The sequence below is a fragment of the Crotalus tigris genome, unplaced genomic scaffold (genome assembly GCF_016545835.1).
Source record: "Crotalus tigris isolate CLP2741 ecotype Arizona unplaced genomic scaffold, ASM1654583v1 scf7180000017639.5415321, whole genome shotgun sequence".
NCBI lineage: Eukaryota > Metazoa > Chordata > Lepidosauria > Squamata > Viperidae > Crotalus > Crotalus tigris.
This window is the reverse complement of record NW_024096532.1, coordinates 3,649,543-3,677,140: the sequence shown is the minus strand read 5'-3', so window position 1 is coordinate 3,677,140 and position 27,598 is coordinate 3,649,543. Positions and strand designations below refer to the sequence as shown.

Below are 27,598 nucleotides of genomic sequence, written 5' to 3'. Positions count from 1 at the left end.
TCTGCTTCTTAACCATTATACCATATTGGCTCTCTTTAAAAGCAGATCATTTAAAGTTCTAACCTAGAAGTGCACATTCTGCCAACATTTTCATGGAGTTTATGCTTTTCCAGGCCAAAACCGACCTTGCTTATTCTGAACCAGACAATTTTAAATTAATTAACGCAACCATTGTGTAGAGGCAACTTTTGGTAGAATTGAAAATTTTATTAGCCATCTCAACGTTACACATCACGGTCCTGTTCGTAGACTACTCCCACCTGTTTTCGTGCTTCATCCATGATACAGGCAATTTTTTCACTCTCTTCTAAGGGCATGATGGGACTTTCCTTCAAACCTGCATGCAAGATACAACCTGAATTAGCAATAAATAAATTTTAGACCCCACACAAAGGAGAAACTTGTGGTTTGCTCCATATTGCTGGACTCCTAACTATCCTATCTCAGTTTTGCGTAGAAGCATTCTCTGTCTCTTTCCTAGAGTTTAATCCTGGTGTGAACTATAAAAGCTTTATGCTTTCCTTCAAATGGGAACATCTTAACTTGTTAGCCACAAGATCATTAGAGCTTGTTGCCAACCTGAGAAATAATTGAAATTGTCTTCTGAAGTAGGAATCACTTTTATAGCAGGTTTTGAGGAGCAACTTAATTAAATAAAAATTCAACAGATGTAAGCTAAATGTCTATGGAGATTCTCAGCCATCCAGGTCATACATATCCCAAAGATTTTTTTTTTCATGAGGCAACTGGACTTTCTTGTTTTTCTTTGAAGCTCTGAGCTGAAGAAGCTTCTTAGATGAGAAGTGAAACATCTTCAAAGAAAAATGAAGTCCAGTTGCCTCGTGAAAAAAAGCATCTTTGGTTCAACAGATGTAATATTCCATGGCATTGAGGGAAGACCTAGTTTCAATGCAAAAAGATAGTCAAGACAGAAAAGTACTTCAAATGCAGAAAGGGGAGTACAGAACGAAAATTGAGATGCCCCTGCTCAAATTGTAGGTTTTAGTGAAGAGAAGTAGATAACCTCTTCATGGTGTATATTCAGCAATTGAAGCTGAAGAGGATGAATATTTCGCCAAATCAGCTGTCAGTCATAAAGTTATTTGTTAAGTTTATTTGCCACCATCTTGCTGTGGGGCTGCTCTGGATGGCAAGTGCAGGTAGTCTTTGACTTATAACAGTTCTTTTAATGATTGTTCAAAGTTACAACGGCACTTATGACTATTTTTCACACTAAACAACCGTTGCAGAATCCCCATGATTATGTGATCAAAACTCAAGACGCTTGGCAACTGACTCGTCTTTAAGCAAAGTCAATGGGGATGCCAGAGTCACTTAACAATCATGTTACTAACTTAACAATTGCAGTGATTCACTTAACAACTGCGGCAAGAAAGATCGTGAAGTGGAGCAAAACTCACTTAGCATGTCTTGCTTAGCAACAGAAATGTTGGGCTCAGTTGTGGTCATAAGTCAAGGACTATCTGCACTTGAACAGTAAAAGTGTTGAATTGTCCTTCATAGTCTCATATTATTGAGAACCTCTAGAATGCAAGGAAGTTTTCAAGTTAGATTTCTGCCAGATAGAGAAGGGAAAATTAACAAAAATAGATTAGCTAATTACAAGAGACTCTTGGAAACTGTTACTTGTGCCAAAAGAGATGTTGCAAAATATCGAGTGAGAGTGTGTGTAAACCAATTGCACATAAATAGCATGCACCCAAATTTGCAGGAAGATATATTTTATGTTTGTATGTATGTATATACCATCTTTACTGAGGCATTTGTTGACACCTAAAATAAGCCAGATGCTACAGATGCAGTGTTAAAAAAAAAAAAGAATGGATGTGGATCAATCAAAGGAGAACTTCTGGGTTAAATAGACCTTCTGTCTCATCCAGGAGGACCACCATCACCACCACTACTAAATTACCATTTTCCAAACACTCTCGGACGTGTTCAATTTGATATCGAAACCCAATATTGTGCTTAAAGTAGAGGGGCTCTGGAGAAGGTGGCAAGGGACATTCCCACCGGTTCCCTTTCAGAAACATGATTGTAGGGCAGTTCATGTTGTCCGGAATCTAGGAAGAAAAACAGGATGGTCTTTCCAATGACAAAATTGAAATCATGTTACCTCTACTCTGCAAATCTGCAGGTGGCAGACCGTAACATTTATAACCCAGCCAATACCAACCAGACGTTATTCGAGTAATATGCATTGTGTTTGTATTGCAAGTTGAAACACATTGTAAGGACCCACCCCACTTTGCATCTTAAGAAGACAGAACTCTTGGAATAATTCTTCCAACAGGAATCCTTTATTAAGAGAAAATGGTTGCAGGCATGCTAGACAGGACTTGGGGTTCAAGCTCTTCCATTCAAGGTTTTAAGGGGTTCCCCAGTAGTCCCACCCAATCAACCCCCCTTCCAGTGATAGTTTCAAGTATCACAATTCCACCCCCTTTCTTCTTTCTTCCGTCTGAATGGAGACTTCAGGTAACTACATGAAAGGCAAGTATCCTGCTTTGTTATGATAAGGTTCTCTAGTGCTAACGCTTTGATGTTACAATAAACACACATTCAGCATTCAGCTCTTTGAAGTGTACTGAAGGAAGTGAGGGCCATAAAGCCCCTTTGTTCTCCCCCTTCTCTCCCTCTTATGGCAGAATCCAAAGAAGGCAGAATTGGGAGTTTCTATATTTGATAATTAAAGATGAAATATGATTGGATTCTGACACACATACAGAGTGTTGTATACTAAAACATTAAACATAATGTTTATGTATAACCAATACATCTAATTAATTTATTGAGCTATAACACAAAAATCATATCGTCCTCCTAGGAATTAATGTGCTCAATTTATCCATTGGTTAACTTGATAATGTGAGAAGTCATGTGCAGGTCATAAGGCAAGTCAACCTGTGACTGGACCCAATTAAACAACCTTTTTTGGGGGTGACAGTCCTTAAGGATGATGTGGGACCAAAAATCAATCTATCCAATACACAGTGACAGAGTGTCAAAACAGCTTATAATGAAGATTTTGCTGATTTCCTGTCTGCGACAAACAAAGGAAAAAATTATATTTGCAACTTTGGCATGCATTTGTAGTCTTCCTGTTAAGATTCCAGATTTTATAGCCTTATGTTTTGTATTTTACCCCTTTGTTCCTTTTTAATAAAATATGTTGTAGATATGCCATACAATAAATGGATGGATGGATGAATGGATGGATGGATGGACGGACAGCAGACACAGACAGACAGGCACAGTATGACCTCCGACTATCCATCCTTTTTAAAATCACTCTTCTGTCTGCACTCAGTTCTCAATTGTCCCAAATCCAGAGCAGCATTTGAAATCTGACTCTGGTGAAGGAAGTCCTTGACTTTTACTGTGTCCATCCCATAGCAAATACCTTTATAATGCCTTTCGTTCCTCCAATCGTTGCCTCTCCTGGTAGATCGATCATCATGGTGACATTAAGCACAGCCTGACGGTTCTCTGAATAGTTGAGGATTATGGAAACGGTTTCGTCCACTCCTGAAAGGCACAGAAAAGCTTGCCTGCCTAAACCATCTCCCTCAGGATCTATGACAATACGCCATGGCCAATTCGCCACGGCTAACTCGCCATGGGCAACTCACTGCAGGACAACTTGTTGCTGGAGAAAAGTTACACTAGTAACAAAGAAATAGTGGAATAGAATCATTAAAGAAAGGATGCAAAAGGAGGGACAATGAAATGTGATCGACAAAAATTAAAATATTGTTTTATTTATTTCAAATAATGAAATAAAATTGTTAAATTGTTCCGCAGTGAGTTGTCCCATGGCAAGTTGGCTGTGGTGAGTTGTCTCGTTCCTCTCCCTCAAGCCAGTTGGACTAGATCAGGGGTCCCCAACCCACGGTCCGTGGACTGGTACCGGGCTGTGGCATGCCAACAACCGGTCCGCACAAACAAGCAAAGCCCCATCCATGGGATGCAGGCAGCACACAAAACCATGCACTCTCTGGTCCGTGGAAAAACCTTTCTCCACAGAACGGGTCCCTGGTGCCCAAAAGGTTTGGGAGCTGTGGACTAAAGGACCTCCAAGGTTCCTTCTGATCAGAGTCCACCAAGCCACCTTTACATTAACTCCTTTCCTGCAGGAGCAGACTCAGACATTTACCTGTTTCATACAGCAGTCCTGAGGCCAGAATCGACTGGGGCATTTCAGGCCCAAAAACCATAGAGGCAAACTGGATGCAGTAACAGCCCAAATCCAGGATGACACCTCCGCCCAGTTTCTTCTCCAGCAGCCTTGGAATATTGTCCATCCGAACAGCTAGTTGAGCTCGGAGCACTTTTAAATTTCCAAGAGATTTCTGGCACAGGACATTACGGATTTTTTCAGATGCCGGGAAGAATCTGGTCCAGAAGCCCTTAAAGAGACCAAGGCCTTTCAGACTGGAGAGTATCTTTTACTTCAAGGGAAGTAGCATTGGATACAGACCTGCTATCTATATATTTTTAGTCTAAGTAAATCAAGTTTCTAGTCTTTGGGAGAGTGCTAAGACCAAACAGAACTTTGATTTCATCAGGAAGCAAAATTCCACTGATCTGTACGGATGGCACTTGACTTGCAACCATTCGTTTAGCAATCATTTGAAGTAACAACAGCACTAAAAAAGAGAATCGGTGGCCAGTCCTCACACTTACAACCATCCCGACAATCCCTATGTTCACCTGATCAAAATTTGGGTAAACGGCAACCGGCATGCTGGGCTCATGGGATTGCCATTTGTGACCTTCCCAGGCAGCCTCTGGCATGCAAAGTCAATAGGGAAAGCTGCATCCACTTAATGACCGAGTGATTCACTTAACAAGTGCAGTGATTCACTTAACAATGACAAAAAAGGTCATCCAGTCGGGTGCCACTCACTCAACAGCTGTGTCCCCATGGTCATGTGATCAAAAATAGTCCGCTTGGCAACTGGTTCATATTTATAAAGGTGTCCTGGAATCATGTGGTCACCTTTTGTGACTTTCTGACAAACAAAGTCAATGAGGAAGCCAGATGCATTTAATAAACTTGTTACTAACTTAACAACTGCAGTGATTCTCTTACAACTGCATAAAAAAAAGGTTGTGACTTCCGGTTCTGGGTTGCGGCGCTCCTAGTCGTACGAAGAGACTCATCTCCTCATCAGCATCCTCCCTCCGCTGGTAGACCCTTATGTGGGTCTAAAGTTGCCCTGGAGGGTGCGACTTCTGTCGAAGAGGCTTCGCTTGGCTGTGGAGAAGTGGCGGCTCCTCCAGTTGTCCGGGCCAACTCTGAGGAGAAGAAGATCGGCCAGTAAAATGGCCGATCACTCAGCCGCTAGAAACCGCAAGTCAAAGAACAGCTAAGCTTGAAAACCCACCATGGTGAATCCAGGTGAGATTTTTTTTCCCCCTCTCTTTATGCTTTTTTGTTTTTGCCTGTTGGAATTATTTCCCTGGCTTGGAAAGGCAGCTTTTATATGTCTGGGAAGAAAGGTGAACAAAAGAATAACAAACTTTAAAGACTATGTTTTTTTTACATATATATGTTTTGGGGTACAAGAAAAATTTTTTCCTAAGAATTCTGCTATCAGTCTATGCTGCTTTACCTTTTTTTTTTTTTTTGAGTATTTCTTCCTCCATCTTTCCCTGAAAAAATAAAAAAAGGGAAAAGAAAAAAATGACTTTTGAAAAAGATTTCTTAGCTCACTGAGGACATCTATTGGTTAAAAGCTAATATTGTAATTATTGTCTATCTGGAGAGGAGATGGTTTTGGCCTTCAAACTGTTTTTCAAGAGAAAGATAATTTGAGGCAGCTGAACAATTTTTAAAATGGAGTTGCACTCACATTTAAATTGTAAACTTATTCTGGAAAAGATCTGTGAGGCTAAAGAAGAAATATGTGCTACAATGCAAGAGCTTACTACAGAATTAAGAAACAGAATCTCTCCTTTAACTTCAAAATTGACTTTCAGACTACACCTGATTCTTCTATAAAACAGATTACACAAGAAAAGGGCTTAACTGAGAATAAAGAGAAATTGATTCTGCCTTATAAGCAATTCACTTATGGTAATGAGGACCAGAAAAAGAAAGACTGAGACTTGAAATGTTAAAGCAATGAGACTTTATGGTTAAGAGAGTCAGAGGGCCAATGCAGAGGCTAAGATGGTTCTCACTGATTCAAATCATACTATAAGCAATAAAGAGAGACTTATCAGCAGGAAGGGAAGCTCTACTATGGAAACCTACTTGGCATAAGAAGAAACCCAGAATAAGACTGAAAAAAAGTGAAAGTTAAAGTTTTATGTAATGGACTAAAGGCAACTTAGAATTATGGATTGATTTAAGGACTAAGATTATGAGTTAGATGTAAGAGCAATGGGCGACTAATGGAAGATATATAAAGTTTATCTATATGAAAATTACTATCACTAACAAAATGATTTATTTGTTTGATGCTCAATTAATTGAAATAATTTAAGGTTTGATGCTATCCTGTCAGCTTAAAGAGATTGATTGATGGATTAGATAGGTCTAGGATAGATCAATATTTTAACTTAAAAAGGAGATACTTTAGGTAATGGATTAATCTAGAATTATGAGTTGATTTTAGGATTAAGATTGTGAGTTAGAAGTAAGAGAAAAGGGGGTGATTAATGGAAATATATATTAAATTGATTAAGAGTGTGTTCTTTTTTTTAGGACGATAGGGTTACTTGTAAGAAAAATATTATGTAATATTGAGTTAATCTAATAAGATGATTAGATTGTTTGATAACATGGATGTTATTAGTTATGACAATTAACTGGATGTAATTTGAATTCTGTTTAATGGATTGAAATGACTTAAGATTTGATGTTTTTCTGTCAGCTTAGAGAGATTGATTAATTGATGGACTAGATACGTATAGGATAGATTAATATTTTATTTTAATTAAGGGATATTAGTGGAAGAAGAATTAAATAAGATTTATGATAAAATCAAGGAACTAGAATATATTTGGAAGGGATACCGAAATTGATAATATTTGTACCTAAAGCTAATTTGATTATGGTAGTGTAAATTTCTAAAGTTTTAAAATCAGGTATAAGTTGAATAAATTTAAGCTAGAATTGAACTATTTTAAATAAATTATATTACCTAAGGGAAAAAGAGAGGAAATACTAGATGTATTGACTGAATTATGTATATATGTTTTGTCTTTGGATGTTTGACTACCCTAACACCACGGTGTGTCTTGAGCATCTTGTTTTAAAAACTACAAAACCAATAAAAATTTCTCTCCCCCCCCCAAAAAAAGGTCGTAAAATGGGGCAAAGTTTACTCAACAAATGTCTCACTTAGCAACAGAAAATCTGAGTCTTGATTGTGGTTGTAAATTGAGGACTACCTATAGAGCTCTTCTCTGTTCCGTACAGGGGAATGACTTCTATTTAATATTTAATCTTTTTTAAAAAAATGAAAGAAAGATACCAACCGGTGAATTGTAAGCTAAGAAACACCAAACCAAAGGCGGAGATTCTTCTTACAGACAGTCCTCGACTTATGACCACAACTGACCCCAACATTTCTGTTGTTAAGTGAGACAGTTACTAAGTGAGTTTTGCCCCATTTTACAATCTTTCTTGGCATGGTTGTTAAGTGAATCTGGCTTCCCCAGTTGCAAAAAAGGTGATCGCAGGACCCCAGCACATTGCAACCCTCGTAAATATGAGTCAGTTGCCAAGCATCTGAATTTTGATCCAAGTGACCACGGGGATGCTGCAAAGGTCATGAGTGTGAAAAACGGTCATAAGCAGGGCTTTTTTTTTTTTTTTTTTTTTTTTATTAAAATTTTTCAAAAGTTTTACAAATAAGAATCCACCCTCCCCTCCCCAACCACCCCACCCCCCCCCCGACTTCCCAGAACTGAATATAGGATTATTTAAGAAATATTTTAAAAATAACATTTGCAATTTATAAAATAATTAATAATAATAATAATCACAGTAATAATATATATAATAATAATATGCATAACATAAACTTTAAAATGAATAATATATACTAAAAAAGAAAATAAAAATAAAAAAAGAAGAGAGAGAGAGAAAGAAAAAAGAAGAAAGTAGACGAAGAATAAAGCATATATATATATAAAAAAAAATATATATGAATAATAATACGTAAAAAATGTATATATATAAAAAAGAAAAAGAAGAAAGAAAGAAAGAAAAAACAATCATTACAAATTATAAAAAGGCTAAATAATATTTTTCCATATCCAAATTATGTTGTATAAAATTTATCCATTTTTCCCATACCGCAAAAATTTTTTCTTGAGATTGCTCCTTTAGGAAAGCCGAAATCTTTGCCATTTCTGCCAAATACGAAACTTTATGAAACCATTCTTGTAAAGTAGGCAAAGATTCCTTCTTCCAATATTGTCCTATTAACAACCTAGCGGCTGTAATCAAATTTAACATCAATATAACCTCCTTAGCATCACAGTCAATAACAATACCTAGTAAAAATAATTGCGGAGTAAATTTTACCCTCCTTTTAAAAATTCTTTGAATATTCCACCATATCTTAATCCAAAAAGCTTTTATATGCTTACACGTCCACCAAATATGGTAATAAGTAGCATCCAAATATCCACATCTCCAGCATTTCGGCTGTAGATTAGGGTACATAATGGACATTTTCTTTGGGTCAAGGTGCCATCTATAAAACATCTTATAAAAATTCTCTCTTAAATTTTGCGCTTGTGTGAATTTAACATTTCTTATCCAAATAAGTTCCCAAGTATCCATTGAAATCGTTTCACCAATATTCTGTGCCCATTTAATCATACAATCTTTAACTAGTTCAAGTTCTGAATCTAATTCCACTAAAACCCCATAAACTCTCTTAATATGGGTTGGCCTTTGATCTCTTACTTGTTTTAAAAAAATTTCATCTTCTCTAAGCCAGCCCATTTTACAATCCATCTTCCATCTATCCACTATTTGTCTATATTGGAACCATGAATAAGTTAAATTTTCATGTGTTAATTCTTCCAAAGATTTTAACTGCCAGTCTTGGCCATCCCATCTTAGTAACTGTACGTAAGAGACCTTGTCCATATTTACCCCTTTCCTTATACCTTCTATGGCATGCCGAGGTATAGCCCATAATGGTATTTTGAAGTCACTTTTATAATACTTTCTCCACACTCTTAGCAAAGAGTTTCTTATAATATGAGACTTAAAAACCCAATCCACTTTTTTATTAAATATTAAGTAGGCATGCCATCCAAAAAGTAGGTCCCAGCCTTCCAAATGAAGTATTTCTGTATTTGTTAAATTCACCCAGTCGCTAATCAATGTCAATACTACAGCATCATAATACAATGTCATATTTGGTACCTTGAGTCCACCTCTCTCACGAAAATCTTGCAGTATTTTAAGTTTCACCCTTGGTTTTTTCCCTGCCCAAACAAATTTATTAATACCTTTTTGCCATTCATCTAAATTACGTTCGTTTTTTAAAATAGGTAACATTTGAAACAAAAAAATAAACTTTGGCAGGACATTCATTTTAATAACTGCAATTCTGCCCATAAGGGATAACTGTAAATTATTCCAGTTTTTTAAATCCTTCTGTACCTCCATCCACAGCTTTTCATAATTATTTTTATACAATTTTACATTAGAAGCAGATAATGTAACCCCCAAATATTTTACCTTATCAACAATTTCAAAGTCTGTTAAGTTAACTAGAGCCTGTTTATCACCATTAGTCATATTTTTAGCTAGTATTTTGGTCTTATTATTATTAATTTTAAAGCCAGAAACACGTCCATATTGTTGAATCAATTGTAATAATTTCACCACCGAAGAAACAGGTTGAGACAAAGTAACAACCAAGTCATCTGCAAAGGCTCTTAATTTATATTCTTTTTTATTAATTTCTATTCCTTTTATTTCTTGAGACTCCCGAATTTTAATCAACAAAATTTCCAGTGTTAAAACAAACAATAACGGAGACAACGGGCATCCCTGTCTTGTTCCTTTTTCTATTACAAAAGCCTCTGACAAACCCCCATTTACAATAATTTGAGCAGTCTGTTTTTGATATATATTGGATAATACTTGTAATATATTTTGTCCAAAATTCATCTCCTTGATTAAACACAGCATAAACTGCCAATTCACTTGGTCAAAGGCTTTTTCAGCATCCAAAAATATCAGGCCTGCAGAGACTTGGTTATTCTTTTCTAAATACTCTAATAAATTAATAATTTGTCTAACGTTATTCTTCATATACCTTCCAGTTATAAAACCCGATTGATCCCTATGTATAAACTGCTGCAAGATCCCCATAAGCCTGTTAGCTAAAATTTTTGCAAAAATTTTATAATCCACATTTAAAAGAGATATAGGCCTATAATTTTTAGGCAAAGTAAGATCTTGACTATCTTTTGGAATCAATGATATAAATGCATTACGCCAGGATGGAGGGATCTCTAACCCCTGTAATAAATTATTAAACAGTTCACACAACGGTTGAATCATCTCTTCTACTAAAGCTTTATAATAAATAGATGTCAACCCATCCGTACCCGGCGCTTTGCCCAATTTCAATTGTTTAATAGCTGTAACAATTTCTTCCTTAGTAATTAAACCGTTGATCTTTTTTTCCTGATCTTCTGTTAATTTAAAAAAGTTAACTTTGCCTAAATAATTATTTATATCTGTAATTTGAATATTAGTACCCTTATATAATTTTTGATAGTATTCTAAAAAAGATTTCTTAATCAATTCTTTCTGATAAACCAATTTACCATTATAATTTATTTTATCTATATTCCTCTGTTTCTGTTTTTTTCTTAACTGATAAGCCAACCATCTCCCTGGTTTATTAGCATTACAAAATGTATTTTGTTTCATAAATAGCAAATTAGTTGCAGCTTGATCAGCCATCAGCATGTTAAATTGTGTTTTTAACAATTTTAAAGCTCCTTTAACCTTTTCATCTAAGGGATTTGAAATTAAAAGTTTCTCTTTTAATTTAATCTCCTCTTCCAAGTCTTTCCGTTTCTGAGTCTGTTTCTGTCTATGCAAATTATTCATTTTTATCAAAATACCACGCATGAAAGCTTTACTTGCATCCCAGACCATTGACATTGATGTTCCCTTGTTCATATTTAAAGTAAAATATTCCTTTAAACATTCCTTTAATTTATGAACATTTTTTTCTTGTTTAAATAAATTCTCATTCACCCTCCAGGATCTCCTATCTTCCTTCTCTACAAACAGTTCCATCCAAACTGGACTATGATCGGACAATGTCCTAGGAAAAATTTTTACATTCTTCACCCTGTTGTATAAATCTGTTGTGATCAAAAAGAAATCAATTCTTGAGAAAGATTGGTGTCTATCTGAGAAAAACGTAAAATCCTTTTCTTCTTGATTACGTTCACGCCAATAGTCTCTCAATTCCCAATCTTCTTTCATATCAAAAAAGGCTTTAGGTAATTTAGCCTGTTTAAAAAAGGTAGAAGAGCCTTTTTTGTCCATTTGTATATCTAAGACACCATTCCAGTCTCCCATTAAAATCACAGATCTATAGTCCAACAAAGTTATTTTCTGATGTAGTAACCTATAAAATTGCTCCTGTTGCTGGTTTGGTGCATACAACCCCACAATAAGAATTTTCTTGCCATATAAACCAAGTTCAAGCATAACATATCTTCCGTAAGGATCTGATTCTAACAAGGTAGCAGATAAATTCTGTTTAACATAGATTACCACACCCCCTTTCTTCCCAGGGGCGGGAGATACAAAATGAGATCCCAAGCGAGGATTATTTAAATATTTTTGATCTTTAGCTGTAATATGAGTTTCTTGCAAGCAAATAATATCATTGTTATGTTGTTTCAAATAGTGGTAAATTTTTTTTCTCTTTTGAGGAATGTTTAATCCATTAACATTCCAGGACAGGAGCTTTGCCATCTCCCTTGGCCTTCAGCCTGGAGAAGATCCGCTCAAATTCTGCTGCTGATGAATATGTAGCAGAGCTTTTGGGTCTTGCTCCTCCCACCGGCACTGAAGCAATTTGCTGAGTAGATTCTTCAATTTCTTTTTCTTTTTCTTTTTTCTGTTGTTCTTTTTCTTTACGTTTATGTGCTGCACGGGTCATTCTCTGTTCTTTAACCTCTGGTTGAGACATCCATACCACCTGTCCAGCAGTCATCATCCCTGTACCTTCAGATTTCTGTTCCATCTCTTTGTCACTCAAGACTTTATGCATCATGGGCAAAGGAGAGCCTGCTCCCAGGACCGTTTTATAAAATTCCTTAGCTTTAGCAACTGTATTAAGTCTATAACGTGTCCCCGCATGGCTCAAAACAATGCCCATCGGAATCTCCCATCTAAATGGCATTTGTCTTGCTTTAAGTTCATTTACTAAAAAAGCAAAATCTTTTCTGCTTCTTAAAATTTTAGGTGGAATTTCCTTTAAAATAATAATATCTTGGGCAGCAATCTGAAATCTTTTATTATAAAAAGTTTGTAGAATCTGATTTCGCAAAGACTTCTTAGCAAAATATATCACCACATCTCTAGGCAAATTCCTCTGTTTTGCAATCCAAGAATTAACTCTATAAATTCTTTCCACATCCCCACGTAACTCTTCTTTATCAATATTCAAAATAAAAGCCAAGTCATTAATCACCATTTCCATCAAATCTTGAGTTTTATCTTCTTTCAGACCCCTTATTCTCAAAGCATATTCCATCTGTCTATACTGGAACATAAGAATATCATCTTGTGAAGTCTCCACTTTTTTCTCCATATCTTGAAATTTATAATCCAAAAGTTCAACTGTTTCTTCAATTTCCTCTACTCTGGAGTCCAGCTTCACAACCACTGAGGCCATTACAGATAGAGCTAGAAGTATATCATCCCTCAAAATAGCATTATTCTGTTCTAAAAGCTCCTTCATCTCTTTCTTCATTTCCTCCTTAGTTTCAGATTTATTCTGATCCAAAAGTTGTTTCATTTCCTCCCTAAACTGTGAGACGGCACTTACCATTATTTCTTTAATGTCTTGTGCTGATGTGCCAGATGGGGGAGGTGAAGGTGGAGTAGATTTAGGTTGCTGCACTGAGGGTATTATTTTAAGTTGTTGTTGCACAGTAGAAGTAGCAGGAGAAGAAGTTACTTTAGAAGCTGCAGTAGCTGGTTGTCGTTTTGAAGCCATTTTAATTTATCTTCCTTTCTTCTTAAAAATACCGATAAAAATAAGTAATCCAAAAAAAAATTAAAAATAAGATAAAATAGAATAAAATAAGATCAATCTAAAAGTCCCCAAGAATAAAAAAGTAAAAAAGTAAAAAAAAAGCAATATTAAACAACAATTCAACCGATCCGTCTTTTAAAGGAAAAAACTTTCAAAACGCCATTTTACTTTCACTCTCACTTTTCCGCCCGAAAAAAAAGAGAAAGCTCAAAAAAAATAAAAAAAAATCAGCACATACTAAATAAACTAAATAAACTAAAAAAAGATAAAATAAAGCTAAACTATAAATAAAATCCTTTAAACAGTTCTGTCCGGTTTAAGATTACTCACGGTTTCTTTAAGTACGGAGATGGTAGCGGCGTCTCGCTTTGTTTCCGAAGAAACAAAGACAGCTGAGAGGCGGAGAAGGCAATGAACTCCGAGGGAACCCTCTTTCTACCCCCCTAAAAATAAAGCAGGGCTTTTTTTGTCATAGAATGCCAAGAACGGAGTTCCGGCACCTTTTTTGGATAGAACATGGTTGTTAAGCGAATCTGGCTCCCCCACTGACTTGTAAGAAGATTACAAAAAGGGGATCATGTGTCCCCGGGATACACTGCAATCGTCATAAACATGAGTCAATTGCCAAGAGTCTGAATCTGGATCACATGACCCTGGGGAAGTCGTAAGTGTGAAAAACAGTCATAAGTCAGTTTTTTTAGTGCTGTTGTAACTTAGAACAGTCACAAAATGAACTGTTGTAAGTCGAGGACTACCTGTGTTTTCAGTATTCAATATAATGCATGTTTAGGTTTATAAAATAAACTGATTGGTGTCTCAGTGCAAACACAAAGACATACAGTATCACAACTGTTGTTAGTGATTTGTGCATCAAAAAAACAAACCTTCTTAAAATGCGGCTGGGAAGGAAGTTGGGCAACTGGCACTAAGAATAATAAATTCCTCCCTAATTGATCTCTATCTAATTACAATAAAATATGATTTCTATTTTTTTTTTAAAAAAAAAAAAAAAAGCTTAGTTTTTCTACAGCTATAAAGTGGCAAAAAATGTTCTGGAATACATGCTTCAAAAACAGTGTGACTCTTTTTGTGCACCTCTGATGGCTTCTAAGCTATCATGTCGGTGAGTTTACGCCACATGCTAAAATTGAAATGCAAAGAAACCCCACATGAGCTTAGCACAATGTGTGAAGCCAACTAGAGCTTGATTCCTAAAAGCTCACATCTCCTACCTCCATGAGGAAGACGTTGTTCTCCTGAGCTGTTCGTATCATCTCCTGTACTTCGCGGGCATTCATGCCCATTGGTTTTTCACAGAGAACATGCTTTTTAGCCCTGAGGAAGAGGGTGGTGTGAAAAAGATGCTGGATGTTGAGAGAACCCACGTAGATCACATCTGGAAGGGGGGAGCAGAAGTCACCTCAGCAAATGAACAGAAAATGGAAGAGAGGTAAAGGGGGAGACCAGGATTTCACAGGAACCTGGGAATCTTCTTCTTATGATCCTTCCTTCCTCCCTCCCTCCCTCCCTCCCTCCCTCCCTCCCTGCCTAATACAAAGTAATGAAAGGCCAGGAGGCAGCATGGAGTTGTACTGGAGAAATGAAGTCCATCAACCATTCCTTCCTTCCTTCCTTCCTTCCTTCCTTCCTTCCTTCCTTCCTTCCTTCCTTCCTTCCTTCCTTCCTTCCTTCTTCTTTCTTTTTTTCTGGAGTTGTATTGGAGATATGAAGTCCATCAACCATTCCCTCCTTCTTTCCTTCCTTCCTTCCTTCCTTCCTTCCTTCCTTCCTTCCTTCCTTCCTTCCTTCCTTCCTTCCTTCCTTCCTTTTTCTTTTTCTTTCTTTCTTTCTTTCTTTCTTCCTTCCTTCCTTCCCTTCCACACATCTTCAAGTTGTCAGAGTTGACAAACATTATTAGACAAACATCTGGCATAACTCCCTTTTTATGACCCTTAATTATACATACGTACATACATACATACATACATATATATGTAGGTCTTTGGTTATTCGGGTTTTCTCCCGCATAAAATTGGAAGTGTCTTGGCGACATTTCGACGAAGTCCCTCATCATCTTCAGGCTGGTGTTTTCAGCTTCATGCCTCGAGGAGCAATGTGTGGTCTCAGCTGTTTCTTCCTTTTAACTGCCAGTGGGGGTATGAACTGATTGCGCCAAGACACTTCCAATTTTATGTGGGAGAAAACCCGAATAACCAAAGACCTACATACAAACACCCGTGAAAACCTCAGAAAACAAATATATATATATACACCTAGGATTGAACTCTCAACCTTCTGAGTGGGAGGTGAAGGTCTTTACCATTAGGCCACTACTCTGCTTTAACATCTGGCATATGTCTTCCTATACTGATTCCTCCTAATTTCAAGTCTCAAATCCTCTCAGGAGAGAGTGTCTATGGAGATTCTCAGTCACCCAGGTCATAGTTATCAGGAGAATTTCAATTGTTCTCTTCCACAACCCTGCCCTGCCAGTTTTGGAACTGATTTTCTGTCCCCAAGGTCCAATTCAGCTCACCCACATCAGGATCCTGTGCAAGTTCCTCATAAGAGCCATAGGCCCTCCAAATGCCATGTAGTTTGGCATATTCCTGGGCACGCTTGAGATTGCTAGAAGCGATAGCAGCTATCTGAAAAAAAAGAAGCAGCAGCCAAATTATATGAAGTTGGACACTGTATTTTATTCTTTCAAAAATTAGCCCTCCTTCTACTTAGAGGAAGGGGTCAAAGGATGATAAATTTTCAATTCATCCTTGTATTTGATTAAAAGGGAATCTGCATCCTAAGAATTGTGTACTTGCATTATGGATAGGTAGGTAGGGAACAGCCATTGAGGTACACAGAAGTGTGTCAAATATAGATAGAGTTGATTTTATTTTTAATTTCAGTATTCATGTTTGATTTCAGTACAGGTAGTCCTCAGGTAACAACCACAATTTTGAGTTCAAAATTTCTGTCACAGTGAGACATTTGTTAAGTGAATTTTGCCCACTTTATTATTTTTCTTGCTACCAGTAAGTGAATCACTGCAGTTGTTAAGTGAGTAACATGATTGTTAAGTGAATCTGGTTTCCTCATTGACTTTGTCAGAAGGTCAAAAAAGTGATCACGTGACCCCGGGACACTGCGACACCATAAACATGAGTCAGTTGACAAGCGTCTGTGTTGAGTCCTCGAGTCAATGGCGAAAGAAGAGCACACATTCTGATAGTTGTAACAGCCTTTATTCTCTTCAGCTCTCTCCAACACAACTCAGAGGCTCGCAGGCCTCTCTGCCTCTAAATGGAATCCCCGGGCAAAAAGGTAACAAAGAATGGTGGGCTTTCGCACCTTGCGCATCCACTCAGTCTGGTCCCGGGCAGCTTGCAACAGCCAGGGACCATTGCAACGTCCCGAGCCTGCTTTTGCAGGCTCAGGGCACAACACCCCTTCCCCCCCGGATGAAATTTAATGAACCTATATAGATAGGTATACGCGACCTTCAAATGGACGTGGTGTGCTATCCCTTATGAACCGCACAACTGTTGCAGCTACTTACTAGCCACTCTATAACATGGTAGCATGCTATTATTTTGGAATTAAGTGCCCAAAGACTCACAATTCCAAGTTCACCCAACAGCAGGCACCCTCTTCACTTCCCTTGCTTTGACAGCAATGTCACAAAATCTTCCAGGTATTTGGTAGATCTTTTAACCCTCTGTGACCTTCTCAGATTTTGAGAACTCCCTTGACCATCCTGTGCAGTGATTGCAGTGGAGTTGCCCCCTCTTTTAAGCCCTGGTGGTCCCCGTGACCTGTATTCTGTTGCCTGGTCTGCTTGCTTGCCCACCGGGCTCGTCAGACCAGGACTTTGCTCCCTACTGTACCTGGTTGATCTGTCTAAATGTAGGCTATCGGGCCCTTCTATGTTCCCACCAGTATTTGGTGATTCCGTGGTACTCTCCAAGTCCACAATGGACCTATCAAGGGAATGCATCCCTTCACTCCCAAGCCCTGTAACTGGGTTGTCTAGGGTTTCTGCAGTGCCCCAGTACTCGGTTGCCCCCCATTCCATGCCGGAGGTACCAGAATCAGGATTTGCCTCTCTGACTACCTCCCTGTATGCAGACTTCCTTTTGGGAGCAGTAGCAGCATTGGGCCAGCTTGTTTGTTTGGATGCCAGTTCTCTTGCGTTATTTGGGTTGTTTGGATGCTCCCGGTTATTCTCCCTGCTTGGAGTACTGTAGTGGGGTTGTGAATAATGAGTATGCCCCCTGGGTGACTCCCTGGCTGGAGTAGGTACTGGTGCCTGTATTGTTCCTTGTTTCCCTGAATTCCTGTTAGGGGCACTTGCGGAACCTTGGGAAAGGCCTTCCTCCGACTCTCCGTTTACCCCTGATTGCTGCCAACACCCTTCCCTTTGCCCACAGTGGTCCCCCTCCCCCCCCGAGAAAACCAGGAGTTGAAGAGGGAGAGTCCAGTCTCGTACGCAGCTGGTCGATATGCCGCTGAAGGACACGACCGTCGTCCAGGGAAACCTTGTAGAACAATGGACCAGTGACCTTGCATACTATCGCCGGAACCCATAGGTGACCGGGCCCATAGTTCCAGGTCCATACCGGGGCACCCACTTGCAGACACCTTGGTGCCCTTGGTTGGGAGACCCAAGGAGCCACCCTGTCCGGATGCAGCCTGTCAAGTTTGGTGATCAGTCTGCGCCTCCAGCGAAGTTCTGCCGGGGTCTTCCCAGTGGAAGTAGAAGGTGTGGTGTGGTAAGCAAGAAAAAAATCTGCCAACCTGTGATGCCAGTGCCCATAAGTCAGTTTCTTGAGAGCATCCTTGGTGATGCGAACCATCCGTTCAGCCATACTGTTGGTGGAAGGGAGCCGAAGTCACATGTCGAATCATGTTGGCTGCAGAAAAGCCTGAAACTCGGAAGAAGTGAATTGAGGACCGTTGTCTGAAACCAGAACATCTGGAAGGCCATGAGCAGCAAAAATCGCTCTTAGTACTTGAATAGTCTTGGCAGCAGTAGTGGAAGAGACAGGAACAACCTCAAGCCACTTTGAATGGCTGTCAACAAGGACCAAGAAGAATTGTCCCTGAAAAGGCTCAGCGTAATCCACATGCACCCTAGACCACAGGTCGACAACCTGTGGCTCCGGAGCCGCATGCGGCTCTTTGGGCCTTCCCCTGTGGCTCCCAGCCTCCTCTGCCTTTGCAGAGAGAGACAGAGACAGAGAGAGGCAATTGCGCTTCCCTGCTTCTCTCTCTCTCTCTCTCTCTCTCTCTCTCTCTGTTTTGTGTGTGTGTGTGTGTGTGTGTGTATGTGTAAAAGAGAGTGCACTCGCAGTGTTCTCCGAGGAGCTGAAAAGCTTACTGGGCGGAGCTCCTCCCTTTGCTGCGTCTCTGCAGGAAGCAGGAAGGGCAAGAGAGAGCTAGCTAGCCCAGCTAGGCTGACTCAGGAATTCTGGGAGTTGAAGTCCATGAGTCATAAAAGAGATAAGGTTGCCTACCCCTGAGCTTGTTGGACAACAGCTTGAAGCTTGCCAGGTGAGCAGCAGATAGGAGGGGGGGGGAGAAAGAGAGAGAGAGAGAGAGAGAGAGAGAGGAAAGAGAGAGAGAAAGAAAGAGAGTGGGGGAAGAGGAGCGGCAGACCAAGGGCAGACAGAGAGGGAGAGAGACAGAGAGACAGAGAGACAGAGACCCTTTTGACATCTAAAATGAAGATAACACTGCATATATCCTTTTTTTACCTATGTGTGTATGTAATTTTATTCTCTTAAAGCATTCTCTTGTTGATCATTGTTTTAATAGTATGGATATTCCAAAGAGTCATATTTTTACTTTTATTTTTAATATGTGCATATACATATACATATACATATACACATACACATACACATACACATACATACATACATACATACATATATGTAGGTCTTTGGTTGTTCGGGTTTTCTCCCGCGTAAAATTGGAAGTGTCTTGGCGACGTTTCGACGAAGTCCCATTCGTCATCTTCAGGCTGGTGTTTTCAGCTTCCTGCTTTGAGCAGCAATGTATGGTCTTAGCTGTTTCTTCCTTTTAACTGCCAGTAGGGGTATGAACTGATTGGGTGGGAGCTTGGCTGTGTTCTGATTGGGTGGAGGTGTGTTCTGAATGGTTAGGGGCTTGGCTGTGCTCTGATTGGCTGGGGGAGTGTTCTGTTTGGTTGTGCTCAGGTTAGTCTGAGTTGCAGAGGGGTTTGAGATTTTGGGCTGCCTTGCTATTTTTTGGCTTCGCGTTCGTGGTCGTGCTTCCTCTTCATGGAGGGTGTCAGTTTGCTTCATGTATGGATTGGAGGGGTTTAAAGTGGCTAATGATGCAGCTGTGGTCTGGCTTCTGGTTTGTGGTCGTGCCTTGTCATCGGTGTGGCTTTGGGTTTGTTTTTTGCGTGGATGTGTGGTGGTGACATCCTGTGTGGTTTTTGTGAGTGTGGGTCTGGTATCATTTTTTGTGTTAGGGAGTCGTTTGTCAATAAGGGCGGGTTTCCAAATGGCTGGTAGGCGGGAGGTATCATCTCGCTTGTTCATGCTGTGTGGGCGTTTTTCTATCTCGATGGCTTCTCTGATTATTCTGTTATTAAAATGTTCACTTTTGGCGATAGTTCTGGTATTTTTAAAGTCAATTTCATGTCCTGTGGCTTTAAGGTGTTGGACCAGGGAAGATGTTGGTTCCTCTTTTTTGACTGAGTTCTTATGTTCTTCAATGCGTGCACTTATTCTTCTGTTGGTTTGTCCGATGTATGTGGTGGGACAAGTGGTGCATGGGATTTCGTATACTCCTTGATTTTCTAATTCAATTTTATCTTTGGGGTTTCTAAGGATGGTGGATATTTTTCTGTTTGTGCAGAATGCTGTTTTGATGTTGTGTTTATGGAGGATCTTACTGATTCTGTCTGTGGTGCCTTTTATGTATGGGAGGAGGGCTTTGCCGTTTTCTTGTTCTTTGTCTTGGATTTTAGTGGGGGTTTCTTTTTGGATTAGGTTTGTAATCTTATTTCTATGGAATCCATTGGATGTTAGTACATTGGTGAGAGTGTGTAGTTCGGGTTTTAGGTGTTGTTCGTCAGCTAAGCGTTTTGTTCTGGAGATGAGGCATTTCAGGGCGTGAATGCTGGCACAAGTGGCATCCATGCACTTGGGCCTCTATTTCCCTGTCTAATCCTGGCCACCATAAATGGCTGCGCGCAAGCGCTTTCATCCTGACAATGCCAGGATGACCCTCATGGAGAGAGGCCAAGACTCTAGGTCTCAATGAGGTAGGAATAATACTCTGCTGCCCCACAACAGGCAACCCTGAAAAGTAGATAACTCATGCTTCTTGAGCCAGAAGCTTTGGAACTCAGTACCTGGACAACTCTCAGGCCATCCAGACAAAACCCATGAAAGCACACGAGTAAGCGTGACATCTGTGGCTGATTCAGCAGCCACATCCCTGGCATTTAGGGGAGACTCAGGCAACGCCTGAATGGAGAAAATATTGATGGCAGGGGCAGGGTCAGCCTCTACCAGTTGCAGAGGTAATCTACTTAGGCCATCAGTGTGGCCCATTTCCTTGCCAGGTTTGTGAATCAATGAAAAATCATAGGCTGACAAAAAAATAGACCATCTCAGCATTCTAGGAGAGATAATATGGGGAGTTTGTTTATTAGTGGTAAACAACCCCAATAGGGGCTTATGGTCAGTATAGACCGTGAAATGTCTGCCATATAAAAAATCATGGAATTTTTTAATTCCAGCTACAATGGCCAAGGCTTCTCTGTCTATCTGAGCGTAATTTCGCTCAGCAGAGGATAAAGTTCTGGAGTAATATGCAATAGGCACCTGAGTCCCATCAGCTCTTAAGTGGCTAAGTACAGCCCCCACCCCATAAGGAGAAGCATCACAAGCGATGCAGACTGGTAGGTTTTCATTGAAATGTGCAAGCACATCATTTGGTGTAAGCAAGGCCTTGACCTCATTGAAGCTTTTCTCATGTACTTGGGACCATTGCCAAACTGCCTGCTTGTCTAAAAGCCTATGAAGTAGTTCAGCTATATTAGCCTTGTTAGGTAGGAAAGCGTTGTAAAAATTCAAGAGACCTAGGAATGCTTGTAATTCAGCTTTAGACTTAGGCCTAGGAGCCTGCTGTATGGCTTTTAATTTAGAATCAGCAGGGTGAATACCCCTGGCATCTATTCTGAATCCCAGGAAATTTGTAGAAGTAACTCCTATCTTGCATTTATCTTTTTTAAGTTTTAGGCCTGTTTTTCTGAAACAAAGCAAAACAGCCCTTATCTCTTAGCTAAATTCTGAGTAGAGTCTCCAGCAATAAGGACATCATCAAAATAGGGCCAAACCCTGGGAATACCTCTCACGGTGTTCTCCATAACACTTTGGAAAATTCCAGGAGCTACATTTACTCCAAATTGTAGTCTTTTGACTTTGAATGCCCCTCTATGGGTCACAATAGTCTGTGCCTCAGCAGCGGCTTCATCAACAGGTAACTGTTGATATGCCTGTGCCAGATCTAACTTTGCAAAAACACGCCCCCCTTTTAGGGAAGCCAAAATATGGCTGACTACAGGTACAGGATATGCATGCTGTTGCAATGCCTTGTTTAATGTAGTCTGTACAGATGCAAATGTCCCCATTAGCCTTGAGAGGCATAACTATGGGGGTTTCCCATGGATTTGAATCAACAGATTCTAAAATACCTTGCTGGATCAATTTATCCAGTTCAGCATCAATTTTCCCCTTAAGAGCAAAGGGTACTCTCCTTGCTTTCATCCTAATGGGAGTGACAGTAGGGTCAAGTTTCAAAAAAACTGGAGGCCCTTTGTAAGATCCTAGCTGTGGACTGAATACATCTGCAAACTCCTTGCAGACCTCTGTTAGGCCTAACATTTGCAAATTGTGTAGTCCTGTAACTTGGATTCCCAAGGCCTCAAACCAATCGAGTCCAATAAGACTCGTTCATTCACCCCCAACTACCAATACATCCAATGGACCTTCAAAATCCTTGTGCTGTACTGTAAGGGTGGCCTCCCCCTTTACACACACCTTGGAATTTTGAAAATCTGTTAAGATTATATTGGATGGCCTAAGTTTGGCCTGGAACCCACTGCTATTACAAATCTTCCTGAAAGTGTGAATAGAAATGATTGAAAGAGCAGACCCAGTGTCCAGTTCCATAACCAATGGAACTCCTTGTAACCTCACCTTAAGTGACAGTTTCTTCTTAAGTGGTTTGTGTGTGCCTGTTCTACAAATACTTCTGCATGATGCGCAGAAACCCACCCTGTTTTGGCTGGGGACTCTGGTACCTTTTAGACGCAATTCTTCTCGAGGTTGTGCCTTCTGACGGCCCAGACAAACAGATGCTATGTGGCCTTGCCTTCCACACGCTGTACAGATTGCAGAGCGGAACCTGCAGTCGGCCCTGTTGTGGCGACCTTCACACCCGAAGCACTTGGACACAGCTGGAGCATTTTCTTTGCCTTCTCTCTGCTTCCTTTCTTTGGGTGGGTAGAGATGATCCACCTCATCTTCAGGATCTTCCTCCGAGCTCTCTTGGACTCCCTCATGGTGCACGGAGACTGCTTCTGGGTTGTTCCTGATGGGCCTCATGTTCTTGACCGCCCCACCTGCTGCCTCCTCTGCAGTGACCTCTCTCAAGGCATCTTGGAAAGAAATGTCTTCTTTTGCAAAGAGTCTCTGTTGCAAATCTCTGTTCCTTAACCCGCATACAAATCGGTCTCTCAGCCTTTCTTCTAAATCTTTAAACTCACAAGGCTTAGCTACTCTTCTCAAAGCTGCAATGTATTCTTTGGCTGATTCACCAACTCTTTGATCCCTCTGTTCAAACGTGTGCCTCCACGCAATGACAGACAACTTGGGCTGAAAATATTCCTTCAATAACTTTTTTAAATCTGTATAAGTGACAGACTCAAAAGGAGCAGGGGCTTCCAAATTTTCTGCAATCTCAAATACATCTTGACCACAGACACACAGCAAAGTAGCGGCCTTCAAGCCATCTTCTCTAACTTGATTCACTCTAAAGTAATTTTCTACTCTAGCGACATAAGACTCCCATCTTTCTGGGTGAGTAACATCGAATTCAGACAATCTCCCTATCTTCGCCATCCTTGCTTCTTATTCTAGGAAGGGGTCTATACAGCCAGCTTACCTCCAGCGACGCTGTACTGGCAGGCCAGATGCTGAGTTTAATGTCATCTTCCTTTTCTCCAGGACTCCTTGGGTAAGCCTTACAAGTCTTCTTTCTTTATCTTGTAAGCGATCCCATCCTCGTCGCCAGTGTTGAGTCCTCGAGTCAATGGCAAAAGAAGAGCACACATTCTGATAGTTGTAACAGCCTTTATTCTCTTCAGCTCTCTCCGACACAACTCAGAGGCTCGCAGGCCTCTCTGCCTCTAAATAAAATCCCCGGGCAAAAAGGTAACAAAGAATGGCGCGCTTTCGCGCCTTGCGCATGTGCGCAGGCTGGTGCCACTCAGTCTGGTCCCGGGCAGCTTGCAACAGCCCAGGACCATTGCAACATCCCGAGCCTGCTTTTGCAGGCTCAGGACACAACAGTCTGGATTTTGATCACGTGACTGTGAGGATGCTACAACAGTCACAAGTGTGAAAAACAATCATCACTTTTTTCAGAGCCATTGTAACTTCGAGTGGTCACCAAATGAACTGTTTAGTGACCAATACAGGTAGTCCTTGACTTAAACAGTTTGTTTAAGCCAGGGGTAGGCAACCTTGGCTCTTTTATGACTTGTGAACTTCAACTCCCATAAAAGAGCCAAGGTTGCCTATCCCTGGTTTAAGCAATCCCAACCACACCACCTATTTGCTCTTCTTGCTGGCATTAATAAGAACTAGTCCAAATTATACAGATGGTTTTGCTCCATCCAAATTAGTTAACTCATTTTTTCCTCTGAGGATGCAAGGAAAAGAATCTGAGAGGGTGAATCAATTTGTTTTTCTTAATAAACACCCTGAGATAGAAGTTGTACCATAGCTTGATAATTAGCACTGTCTCAGCTTTTTGTTTGGTTTTTTGTTGTTATTTTAATGATATTCCTATCTGAGCTTGAAAGCAATAAAGTGGTTTCCTGTTAGCTCTCCAAAGGAAAGAGAAGCATTAGAGTATTTTCCCAGAAAGAGTGAATGAATGTTTTAGGATGAAAATTTTTTAGCTTATGCTAGCATACTTCAGGTGCAATCTAGGATTACTGCCTAATTTGCTTGCTGAGGGGAGCTTTGACTTAATTAAGTGCTGATTTGCTCTAATTCAAAGTAATGAAAGGCCAGGAGGCAACATGGAGTTATACTGGAGATATGAACACCATCAACCATTCCATCCCATCCTTCTTTAAAGTAAGTTGCTTCCCTTCAGTCTATAATCCGCAAGAATGCTAAGTAGGGGAAGGTTTAGCTTTGGAGGAAGGGAGTGGCACCCCTATCTTACAGGTTTTTAAATTTTGTTTTCTCAATAATTTCTGGATTTCTGCAAACTTCAAGAGGATTTCTGGGTTGGAGACATGGTGACGCAGTGGTTAGAATGCAGTAGTGCAGGCTAATTCTGCTGACTGCCAATTGCCAGCAATTCGGCAGTTCACCATCTCGAGTTTGACTCAGCCTTCCATCCTTCTGAGGTCAGTAAAATGAGGACCCAGATTGTTGGAGGCAATATGCTGACTCTGTAAACTGCTTAGAGATGGATGTAAAGCACCATGAAGCAGTATATAAGTCTAAGTCCTACTGCTATTGCTATTTGGGTGATGCCAACTGTAGCAAATTTGCTCCTAGCTGGATAAGATAAGATAACCTTTATTGACCTTTTTTACTATGCGCACACTAGTCCACATTAAAAATTACACCCATACATATATATACATATTAATTTTAATCACTGTCCATTTTGAATACATAGCGGAAAGAAGAAACTTGAGAGTTCATAGGGTCAATACTGTATGGAACAAAGCTGTGACTGAATCTGGATGTTCTGCTTTGGATACCACGAAGCCTCCTCCCAGAAGATAACAAAGAAAAGTCATGAAGAGAATGTGTAGCATCCTAGATAATCCCAGATAATCCAAAGCAGATAATCTGCTTTGGATACCACGAAGCCTCCTCCCAGAAGGTAACAAAGAAAACAGGTCATGAAGAGAATGTGTAGCGTCCCAGACAATCCTTGCTCAAGCATCACTTATATGCTATGTCCTGGATAGAAAGAAGTGAACTGTCAAAAATCTTTTCTACCATCCTCACCACTCTCTACACTGCCTTCCTGTATGAAGCAGTAATGCTTCCAAATCAGACAGTAATGCAATATGACAAGATGCTCTTGACTGTCTCTCTGTAGAAAGTGTTGAGGACTGAGGAAGAAAGATGTACTTTTCTCAGGCAACACAGAAAATGCAGGCACTCCTGTGCCCCTTTCACTAGTGTCTCACTGTTGAGCAACCAGTCTACTCATTAGCTGCACACACAGAAACTTGATGCTGCTAACCACCTCCACAGGTGAATCAGGGGTGTGTGGCTGTGCCTGCCTTTTCTGAAATCAACAATGACCATTGGATAGTTGAGTTTCGGGGCTGAGGAAACCCTGCTATTCTTTTAGCATGTTCAATCAGGAAAATATATTAGCCCTAGTCCAGTTGTATCCTACTGTACACACACATATGAGTCTCTTAAGGAGATACAGAAAATTAAAAATATACAAATACTGGTATAAGTGTCCAGCGACAGCCCTTAAGAGCAGTCAGGCGAGATAGTCCACTGGTGGTTGACTCTTGGTTGTTGATTTTGTTTGGGAAGCAGGAATACAGCATTGGGAAAATGGAAACGTGGGAGGCTGCCTTATATAAAATCAGCACACCAATCTTATTTATGAGCTCCTGTCAAACCTGGTTGGCAACTGCAATACCAGGTTTCTGGCAAGGCCCTCTCATGCTTACTTCAAGAGCCCAGAGGCTGAATTTGGAACTTTTTAAATAGAAAGTATGTACTGCTATACAAGTACAGCCCTTTCACACTCAGCAAACTTTTTATATTAAATTCAGCTATTCATCTAGTTCTCAGAAGTCCACTTTAGTCTTCCCTATATTCTTATAATTTTATGCGGGAGAAACCCGAATAACCAAAGACCGACCTACCTACCTACCTACCTACCTACCTACATACATACATACATACATACATACATACATACATACATACATATATGTGTGTGTGTGTGTGTGTGTGTGTGTGTGTGTGTGTGTGTGTGTAGGTCTTTGGTTGTTTGGGTTTTCTCCCGCGTAAAATTGGAAGTGTCTTGGCGACGTTTCGACGAAGTCCCATTCGTCATCTTCAGGCTGGTGTTTTCAGCTTCTGCTTACAACATTGCCCTTCAACTCAGAAAACTAAACATATTAAATTCAGCTATTCATCTAGTTCTCAGAAGTCGTCGTAGACAATAATTTTATGCGGGAGAAACCCGAAAACCAAAGAGACCTACCTACCTACCTACCACCTACCTACACACATACATACATACATACATACATATATATATACATATATATATATATATATTAAAAAAGATTTTAAAGGCTTTCGCTTTGGGAAAACTCCCCAACATCTTCAGGGGCGTCTAGACCCGTTTAAACCGTTTAGAAACGGTCTCTCAGCCCTGAAGATGTTGGGGAGTTTTCCCAACGAAAGCTTGGCAACCTTTTAATATAGTAAAATACTTTAATTAAATTATTTTAACTTTAAACTCTCCTGGTGAATGCGCTTTATTCATTCCATTTATAATTATGCCCGGGAGTCGCATTTTCACCATCATTATTGAATATATATATATATATATATATATATATATATATATATATATATATATATATCTTTCCATAGCACAGCTTCAGATGTTTTTTTTAAAAATCTCCCTCCAGCCCTTAGTTGTGCTAAAAAAATGTTTTTCTGGCTACATTTCCAACAGCAGGCAAATTTTTAAGGCACACCAGCCTTTTTAGAAGAAAATCAACTGTCTCCCCCATACCAGCACACTCACACACTCTCACACATTCTCAGCACATGATACAACCTTGTGATCTGCTGGCAGAGTTTTCAAGGCCACAATGAAGTCATGGGAAATCTTCCCAGCAGAGCAGATTCCCCAGCAGAGAGGCATGGAAGATTTTGGGTGTCTTGATGGCTAACAGAACAGATGTTTCTATTCAGCTTTTTCCCCCCCTCTGTGAAGAATCTGGATCAGCAGCTGCC

At 39.9% G+C, this 27,598-nt stretch overlaps 1 protein-coding gene across 1 annotated transcript; it reads right to left on the bottom strand.

Moving 5' to 3' along the window:
* Positions 1-4: 4 nt before the first annotated feature.
* DHDH (dihydrodiol dehydrogenase) lies at positions 5-27,598 on the bottom strand. Its single transcript, XM_039335230.1, has 7 exons — positions 27,420-27,598; positions 15,835-15,946; positions 14,531-14,694; positions 4,178-4,430; positions 3,425-3,549; positions 1,934-2,084; positions 5-337 (listed from the first exon to the last, which is right to left on the bottom strand). Exons 1-7 carry the CDS (start codon positions 27,504-27,506, stop codon positions 225-227), a joined length of 1,005 nt encoding a protein of 334 aa, XP_039191164.1. The 5' UTR covers positions 27,507-27,598; the 3' UTR covers positions 5-224.